Raw genomic sequence first — 10,144 nt, 5'->3', positions numbered from 1 at the left:
TCAATTAATTTGGTAAAGGATCAGGATAAAAAATTAATGCACAGAAATCTCTTGCATTCCTATACACTAATGATGAAAAATCTGAAAGAGCAATTAAGGAAACACTCCCATTTACCACTGCAACAAAAAGAATGAAATACTTAGGAATAAACCTACCTAAGGAGACAAAAGACCTGTATGCAGAAAACTATAAATCACTGATGAAAGAAATTAAAGATGATACAAACAGATGGAGAGATATACCATGTTCTTGGATTGGAAGAATCAACATTGTGAAAATGACTCTACTACCCAAAGCAATCTACAGGTTCAATGCAATCCTTATCAAACTATCAATGGCATTTTTCACAGAATTAGAATAAAAAATTCACAATTTGTATGGAAACACAAAAGACCCCAAATAGCCAAAGCAATCTTGAGAAAGAAAAACAGAGCTGGAGGAATCAGGCTCCCAGACTTCAGACTATACTACAAAGCTACAGTCATCAAGACAGTATGGTACTGGCACATAAACAGAAATATAGATCAATGGAACAGGACAGAAAGCCCAGAGATAAACCCACGCACATATGGTCACCTTATTTTTGATAAAGGAGGCAAGATTATACAATGGAGAAAAGACAGCCTCTTCAATAAGTGGTGCTGGGAAAACTGTACAGCTACATGTAAAAGAAGGAAATTAGAACACTCCCTAATGCCATACACAAAAATAAACTCAAAATGGACTAAAGAACTAAATGTAAGGCCAGACACTATCAAACTCTTAGAGGAAAACATAGGCAGAACACTCTATGATATACATCACAGCAAGATTCTTTTGACCCACCTCCTAGAGAAATGGAAATGAAAACAAAACTAAACAAATGGGACCTAATGAAACTTAAAAGCTTTTGCACAGTAAAGGAAACCATAACTAGACAAAAAGACAACCCTCAGAATGGGAGAAAATATTTGCAAATGAAGCAACTGACAAAGAATTAATCTCCAAAATTTACAAGCAGCTCATGCAGCGCAATATCAAAAAAAACAAACAACCCAATCCAAAAATGGCCAGAAGACCTAAATAGACATTTCTCCAAAGAAGATATACAGATTGCCAACAAACACATTAAAGAATGCTCAACATCACTAATCATTAGAGAAATGCAAATCAGAACTACAATGAGGTATCAGCTCACACCAGTCAGAATGGCCATCATCAAAAAATCTACACACAATAAATGCTGGAGAGGGTGTGGAGAAAAGGGAACCCTCTTGCATGGTTGGTGGGAATGTAAGTTGATACAGCCACTATGGAGAACCGTATGGAGGTTCCTTAAAAACTAAAAATAGAACTACCATACGACCCAGCAATCCCACTACTGGGCATAGACCCTGAGAAAACCATAATTCAAAGAGTCATGTACAACAATGTTCATTGTAACTCTATTTACAATAGCCAGGACATGGAAGCAACCTAAGTGTCCACTGACAGATGGATGGATAAAGAAGACGTGGCACATATACACAGTGGAATATTACTCAACCATAAAAAGAAATGAAATTGAGTTATTTGTAGTGAGATGGATGGACCTAGAGTCTGTCATACAGAGTGAAGTACGTCAGAAAGAGAAAAACAAATACCGTATGCTAACACATAATATATGGAATCTAAAAAAAAAAACAGAAAAAATGGTTATGAAAGAACCTAGGGACAGGACAGGAATAAAGACACAGATGTAGAGAATGGACTTGAGGACATGGGGTGGGGGGAAGGGTAAGTTGGGACAAAGAGAGAGAGTGGCATGGACTAATATATACTACCAAATGTAAATTAGATAGCTAGTGGGAAGCAGCCGCATAGCACAGGGAGATCAGCTCCGTGCTTTGTGACCACCTAGAGGGGTGGGATAGGGAGGGTGGGAGGGAGACGCAGGAGGGAGGAGATATAGGGATATATGTATATGTATAGCTGATTCACTTTGTTATAAAGCAGAAACTAACACACCATTGTAAAGCAATTATAATCCAATAAAGATGTTAAAGAAAGAAAAAAAAAAGCGATGCTTGGCAGGTGTGACTCATGTAGAAGGCTTTCAAAGATGGTGAAGACAAACGACCACTATGGTTCAGATCATGGAAACACTCAGAGAACGCTCACACACAAGCATCAAGAATGAAAACATGATAAAAAAAAATGACCCTTATGAGAAAACATTTAAAAAATGGCAATGTTGAAAGTGGTCAGGTCCTACGATAGACTATTGGCTCTGTAGCTCTCATCAGAACTTTTTTTCTCACGGCAAGTTTTCAGAAAGCAGAAGTAAAATGATTCCTAGAACCACAGTGCTGAGTTCTATTCCGTGAGCAGAGTCTCTGAATTGGAACAACCTGGGATGGCACATACATTTCGTTTCATTCATGCTTCCTGTCATTCATGCTGGAAATTTCTTTTGTGCATTTAGCCTATGAGGACATACAGTTTGGGGCTGAAAAAGATGGTACTTTTTAGCCAAAGAGAGTCTGTTTTCTAAGCCACCAACCGTAGGGGTGCCGAGGGCCTGGTGAAAGGAGTTCCATTAGCATAGAAAACCATTGTGTTGCACTGAGCAGATCTGGGGCCTTAGTTAATTAAATGTAACCTGTAGGTTTATTTGGACACCAACAGTTTTAGGGCTGGAAGACACAACTGGTTGCTGCAATACACAAAAGTTTATTTTTTCTTTTCTGAAAGCAAAATATAATAGAACTGAACATCAATGAATTTTGTACAACAAAAACAGCTTTTAATATGGAACAGAGAGTCCATGAAGGTTTTAAAATCTCGGAATGGCTTCCCTTTTTCAAAGTCATGCTTTCTTGCAGTCCACGAGGAGTTGGCACGAAGAGATGGTGGCAGCCCACTGGGTGAGGTGAGTGGAAGGACGGGTGGGCTTCCCTAGATCCTAGTCAGCTGGTGCCAAAGACTGGATGGGAGGATGCTTTCCACTTTCTCCATGACAAAGTTTAAGGGGGCAAACAAAGTGCTGAGGAACTGCGAACAAACGAGAAAAGCGCAGAAGTCAGGAGAAATCTTGTTCAAGACATCAAAACGAACCTCTCCAACTCATGCTTTCATCTTATGTCTCTGCATTATAAAAAGCTTCCAAAGGCTAAGATTTCATATTTATGTTTGTAGGAAACATTGGTTGACGAACAAACCTACATTCCAGCTTCTGCACCCGCCCCCCTGGCTCTGATGGATGAGGGGGAGAAGTGTTGGCTGACAGGCCCTTCACTCCTCTGACAGCTGCCCACAGTTCTGAGGCCTTCCAACCAGCCTTCAGGATCTGAGGGCTGCCCATGGAGATGACCAGTGCCGTCAAAAGGGACTGACAGATGGGTGGCAAGTGAGCAGAAGAGTTAAAAAAATGGTGACAACTTCTCCACCTGCTTGCCTAGTTATAGAACTTTAAGTGGAAAAGGCAACAACAGAAAAAAAAAAGTCCAGTTTGTCGTATGGTTGTGAATTGCTTTGGGATCCTATTGTCTCCCAAACACCTGCAGCCCATGTTCTTTTCTGAACTACCTGCTTAGTGGTGAGCATCATGGGAGCCTTGGGGAGGGCAGCAAGCTGGCCAGTCCATGGACGACACGTCCTTGTGGAAAAGGTGCTGCTCTGAGGAGAGCTTTGGGATCTCTTTCGTTTGGTTACTGAATTCCTTTCTGTTTTTCATGTAGAGAATAATGCTTATTATCTGTGCCTTTTAGGAAAGTCAGGCGCCTTGCCTGAGACTCATTTAACATAATCTCAAGTCTGTTCTGATTATGTTCTCGTGAAGACTCAGCCTCCCTCCACAAGCCATCAGCATCTGGCAGAAGAGGTGCCCTAACCCAATCAGGCACAAGACGGGTGTTTGGATGGGTTTCCTTGCTCTCTGTTCAGAACCAAGGTATCGTCTCGCTAGGGTTCAATGTCTGGTTCTTGTACTGTGGAGTCCTTTGTCCCAATCCCTTGCCCATAGCACAGCACAGTCTACACCACCAAGAATTTCCCACAGGAGTCTGCTGTAGGACGTGAGTACATACGCAGAGGGGGAACATGGTCTGAGGCCAGACAAATTAGTAGACCTGAATGTAGTGAAGAAACAGTCTCCTCTACTGGTCACATGTTCTATGGATTGCGGGTCCTCAAGAAGGGGTATGGTAGGCAAGTTTCCCAAATTTACATGACCTCAGAATCTGTCCTTCTTCTTCTTCTTCTTCTTTTTTTTTTAAAGAACCAGTAGAATGCAAACTGGGAAGGCCTGTACCACATTATGGCAGGACCATCAAGTGCGAGATTTGTGTAACGAAAACTCGAGAGAGTATAAAGTTCGGAACCCTTCTCTGTACTGCATCTTTTACATCAATTGAATATATTTACTCAGTAAGGCACTTAGGTACTGGGTGAGATATAAAAGCGTCTAGGACAAAAGTCCCACTGTCAGGAAGCTCAAAGCCTAGGGGTTGGGGAAGGGAGCCACTAAGACCTGTACCCAGCAAAGTAACAATACCGGGTAGACCACGACAGAGTAGAAGATAGACGCACAAACAAAGCACCAGGAAGGTTCGGGAAAGGGAGAGAATCCATTTTGTCAAAAGGAACAGGAAAAACTGAAAATGAGGTGACTGAAATAGTCCCCAGTGGATGGCTGGGGTATGAAAAGACAGAGATGGGGTAAGAATGGTAAGGAAAGACATGTGAGCAGGTGGGCCTTCCAGGCTCAATAAACAGCTGGAACAGAGAGGGGAAAGCAGCTGGTATGACTAGAAGAGATGGAGGTAGAGTTCAAAAGCAACTAGCATAACTCTGGGGAGGGCCTTGAGTGCCAGGCTGTTAAGGAACTTGCAGTTAAGAAAAAGGCAGCCACGTTAGTACTTGAGTGAAGGTAGGATGGCTCTTTCCTCAAGTGGGTGTTAGATACAGGGCAATGCCTGGCAACCTTCTGAGATTATCCTTGGTTGGGTGCACAGTACCACATGGGATGCTCACCCTACTTAATGGACTGCCTGTCCTTTTCAGTTTAGAGCTGGATGCGGTTGGAAGGCATTGTGGGAGATACTAGGCCCAGGAATGAGTAATTACTGCCCGAGCTGCCCCGAAAGAGTTTGTAAAATCCTAGTTCTGAGAGGATGACATGGAACAAGTCTACTGATTGTATCAGACCGACATGGTAACACTGTAGAATTAAAACTATTTACACATAACATTTATCCATTTGTTTGTAATCAGAGATTGTCAAGGCTCCATAGCACACGGCATTTGCCTGTAATGCTCAGCTCCATTAAGAGGAGCTAGGTGCCAGAGCAGTCTGGATGAACCGAGGATGCTGACGGGCAGGAAGATGAGGCCCACTGAACAAGGTGATTTTGCTGGTGAAGTTATCATATCCTGCAAACCTAATCCCAAACAGATTTATAACCCCTGAAGTTGTGACTGAGGTGGGAACAAGTGATGCATTAGCGTGAGCCAGTGTGGTCAGATGACAGGAATCGCTCAAAGTCTACACCCTGGGCGACTTCATACACTAAACGGGGGGACACCAGGGAGCCTCAGCTTGGGTAGCAGAATGAATGGAGATGTTGTTACAAAGCTGGTTCAAAATAAAGGCCCGTCTGTTTGCTTAGTTTTGGTCACTGACCTGACTTGGATAAAAAGCGTAAAAGGGAGGCCTCTGGAAATTAAGTGGCAGGCCTCGCCCAGTTTGTGGTCTGTAAATGCCCCTCTTTCCACCCTGCGCAGCAAGATGCAGTGAGCCCTGGCCCCCCGGACACACCTGTACTTCTCGACCAGGTTCCACAAGAGAATTAACTCCTAATACCTCCCATGTATGTGATCATTTACTGCTCTCCCTCATATCTAGAATGTTCTATCCTTGGGACAATCGAGAAGAGAATGCCTTGAACGCTTTCCTAGAGATCCTAATTCTCTCGCAGCACCCCAGTTGCGATGAGCACCCTTTGTTGCTAGGTTACCTTCCTCCTTAGCAGCGCTCTCCGAGACCTCCTCCCCAACCCTCGCCCACAAAGAAGAAGCAGCAAAATGTAACGGGGTGCCTGGAACCGTTAAGCCCTTTTCATTTAGTAACCAAAGGTCAGCGGCTTTCATCAGGAGGTATTAAACAAAAAAGGTTAGGTGGAACATCCTTTGTTTACTTAGGATGCTTCTTCGCACGTTTGAATATCAGTCAACACTTTTTGGGCGAAGACTCAACCAATGCACACAGAGAAACAACAGTTTCACTTAGGGACTTGGGAAATTTTATTGCCTGAAAAGTGAAGTCTGAATGAGCAACACCAGGCAACCCTGGAACAGCTCATCTGTCTCAATGTCCAAAACTTCTGTCCTGGGGGCAGACACACACGGTCCAAAATGCACCATAATTCAATCAGTGTCTTGTGGTGAGAAAAAGCAACTGAACTAATAAAAAAGAGAGAGCAACACTTCAGTCGCCTGATCCTCCTTTTCCCCGAAACACCGTTATTTAGAAGAAGGTCATGGCTCGCAACGTGCTTCGTTAACGCTTGAAACGCCTCTGCTTATCTGAATAAGTTCCAGGTGCCCTACTGCAATCAGACAATTGACATTTCACTGTAATCAATATCAGACTTCAAAGAGGTCAGGGCGCATAAGTTGAAGACAAGAGTCAGAAGTCAGGGGGCTGGATCTCAGGGAAGGAGAGAGACCAGAGGAGGAAAGACAGGGCCCTTCAAACAGAAGAGGTCAGCAGGCTGACCTTCCCACATTCTGTGAGGGGCTGGGTTTGGAATGATCACTTATTTATATGAGCAACCTTATCTTGGTAACCAAACATTCTAGGAAGAGTTAGTCCTAAGTCATTGAGGTAGATTAGATTAGGCGGAGAGAGTTGAAGCCTCTCATTTTACTATTTTCCAGTGGCTCACACTTGGCTGCGGGCTTCCTTACTGGCTGCATATCAACATGTAAACACACTGGAGAGTTCCCAAGCTGCACGCAGCCTGGCGGGTGGCAGTGCAATCTCTCTCCATCTACTGAGTCATTATCCCAGGGACATTATCTCAGGCGAGGTCTGAGAAAATCATTTTCACAAGCTGCAAATGGTTGCAGGCAGCCTATAGGGCAGCTGTGATAACCTGTGGGGGGCTTCACGAGGGGCCTGATGAAGTGACAAGAGTGAAAATGTGGAGAAGACTCCGGAGCAGTGGGGGGAAGGAGGAGGGAGATGGGGCTTGTCTCCTTCAGGCCATCCATCTTCCTTCCCCGTGAAATCTCTCCAGACGTTTTAGTACTGCTAAACCTTAATGAAGGGCAAGATGAATGTGATCCTCCAGACAGAGGTTTAAAAGCAAATTTATCTAAACTACTTTTGAAAACTACGAGTAGCTGACCAAACTACCACACCTTGGTAGAGTATAAAATACGAGGACCATAAAGGTAAATTTATATTTTATTTAATCATCTGGTCCTTGACTCAAAAACAAAGCTTTGGGAACATTAAATGAGGAGAGTGGCCCTTGGTCTAATATCCATAACGAACACATCTCTGTGATATTCTGGAGGCTACACAGCCTTACCTAGAGGACACCCAGCCATATTCTATGTACTACCCTCCATTCCTCCCAGCCCTCTCCCTGGGCGACGCAGTTTCAGGCAGTTACTTTATTCAGTACAGGGGCTCTCAGCCCTGGCTGCACACCCAAATCACTAGGGGGGCATCTGAAAACTCAGATGCCCGGGCTGCATCCCAGACCAACTAAGTCAGAGTCCCCAGGATTGGGAGATCAGGCACCTGTAATTTTTAAGCTCCCTAGATGATTTCAAGGAGCAGCCGGGGTGAAACTGCTGGTTCCTAGAAACCTGTCACCTCAACAGCTCTGACGTCGCACCATGCACCTGCAAACGGCTGCTCAAAGGCTGGCTTTTTTGAGACCAGTGTTCTTTGAAGGAAATGGTCCTCAACCCCCATCCTTAGAATCGGTGGGGGGGTGGGGCTTGTTTAAAAACGCAGATTCCCGGGTGCTAACACTCAAGGCTCTGAACTTCCGGTGGTAGGGCCAGGTGAATTTTGTGCACACTAGGGGCTGAGAATCACTGTCCTGATCCTGAATTCCCACCAAGAGCTGCTTGTTAGTTCAATGAAGAATGACATTGACTAATGTTGTAAATGTATTCTTATTTTAAATTTTACTACATGACACTCTAATCTATTCAGACTTTTGGTAACTGCTTTAACTCAAAGGTTGGCTTGGGAATAGAAGCAAATAATGAATAGCATAGGCCCATAAACTAGGGAGCATCTAAGGAGGCAGCTTGGGTGATACTGGGTTCAGGAATCATATCATGTACAGAAGACTTAAGGAAATTGGAGACATTCTGCCTGAAGAAAAGAGAAGGTAGTAAGTTAGAGGTGAGAGGTGGCCATGAATATATTAGTTGCCTCAAGAAATTGCAAGAGGAAGTAGAGTTGTTCATTATAGTTTTGGAGAGTAGAATAGGAAATAAGTGGAAATTAAAGGAAGGCAGATTTTATCAGCATCAAGAAGAGTTCTGAGTGATCCAGTACGGAAATGGGCTTCCATGTTGAACAGGTGAACACTCCAGCGCTAAAAGTATTCCAGATGAGTCTAAATGACCTTCATCAAGTTACTGTTGAAGGCAGTTTAAGGTCCCTTTCAACTCTGTCTGTGATCATAATTATAAAAGAAGAGAAGAAATGCTAAGCTGTATCTAATTTTTTACACTGATTCTTTCTGCAGAAACCACTACCATTTATTTATTTAATAATCATTTATTGAAAACCTACTATGTGCAAGGCACTGTGCAAAGCTTTGGGGATACAGAGATGAGGAAGACACAGTCCTGCTCGCAAAGAGCTCACATTCTACAAGGGGGTCAGACAAGTTTTTAACAATTATAATACAGTACAATAAACGTAATATAGGTATTCATGGAATACTGTGGGAGCTGAGAGGAGAAACATCTAACTCAGCTTGGGAGAAACTTAGAAAGGAAGCTGAGTATAAAAGAATGAAGAGGCGTTAGTAGACTGTACAAGTGCTGATGATAATGGGGAAGGGCATTCCATGCAGAGCAAACAGTACGTGCAAAGGCACCGAGGCTCACAAAAGCACCTGGGAATGGTGAGCAATTCACTGTGGCCCAAGACCAGTGTCTGTGCAAGAGTTGGGAGAGAGATGAGGCTGAAGAGGAAAGCAAGGGCCAGATCATAAAGGACCCTGTATGCCATGCTAAAGATCTGGGACTTTATCCTGATGCTGGTGGGAAACTACTGAAGAAATTCAAGCAGGGAAGTGACATGCTCAGACTTGCAATTTAGAAAGATCATTCTTTTGTCAGTATGAAAGAAATACTGGCAGAGGATAAGACTGGAAGCAAGGAGACCAGTTAAGACTCTTGCAGGTGTCCAGGCAAGAAATCACAAAGATCCAAACTAAGAGACAGCCATGGGAGAAGAAGGAAGGGAAGAAGAGGTGAATTACATTTACCGAATGCCTAGTGGCTCAGGAGGTTAGAGCCGACAGACTGTGAAAGCCAAGACAGACAGGATATAAGGAGTGAGAGAGGGAAGAGTTTGGGAGGGCTGCTGAGTTTCTGGCTTGAGTAACTGGGTGGATATCAGTGCCACTGGCGGAGATCAGGAATACAGGAGAAGGAGCAGTTGTGGTGGTGGGGGAAGAAGGGTGATGAGTTCAGTTTTGAAAATGATGAGATTGAGGTGCCGGTGGGATTTCCAGTTCATCTTCAACACGCATGAAAATACTCTTGCAATTCCAGTCCCTGAACTCTGCCGAGCAGAAAATGTCAATCATCTGGAAAGGGATTAAATCAACCCAGCCAAGTTAGAAATCATCCTTGCTGACTCCACTCGCCTTGAAATCAGAATGGAGTTCCAGGGAAACAATCGATATTCTTTTCCTGATTCCTTCTGTTTGAAACTCCTTTGTGGCAAAATCAGTAAACTTATCCTCACTGCATGTGCAAGCTGAAATGGTCACTTTTCATCAAGGAAACAATGGTTCTTGGTTGTCAATGCAGATGGCTTTTCTTATTAAAGCTCTTCTCCATAACCCTCTTTAAAGACCCTTAATGGATTTCCATACTTCTAAATATCATATCTGTATATTTCTTAATACTACCCAC

General features: G+C 43.6%; 1 protein-coding gene across 4 annotated transcripts in view; it reads right to left on the bottom strand.

Moving 5' to 3' along the window:
* Window positions 1–2,681: 2,681 nt before the first annotated feature.
* Window positions 2,682–10,144, bottom strand: part of ST7 (suppression of tumorigenicity 7) — a 254,521-nt gene continuing 247,058 nt past the window's right edge. For 2 of the 4 annotated variants that reach the window (XM_060019955.1, XM_060019957.1), the window contains one exon: window positions 2,682–3,013. In XM_060019955.1, the coding sequence (XP_059875938.1) occupies window positions 2,918–3,013 (96 nt within the window). In that variant the 3' untranslated portion in view covers window positions 2,682–2,917. Of the gene's footprint in view, window positions 3,014–8,818; window positions 9,814–10,144 lie in introns of those variants that run through there. The other 2 variants (XM_060019954.1, XM_060019956.1) reach the window with 1 other exon arrangement.

Source organism: Delphinus delphis, chromosome 9 (assembly GCF_949987515.2).
Source record: "Delphinus delphis chromosome 9, mDelDel1.2, whole genome shotgun sequence".
Taxonomy (NCBI): Eukaryota; Metazoa; Chordata; class Mammalia; order Artiodactyla; family Delphinidae; genus Delphinus; species Delphinus delphis.
The sequence above is the reverse complement of the archived record's forward strand: the minus strand, read 5'-3'. Positions and strand labels throughout refer to the sequence as shown.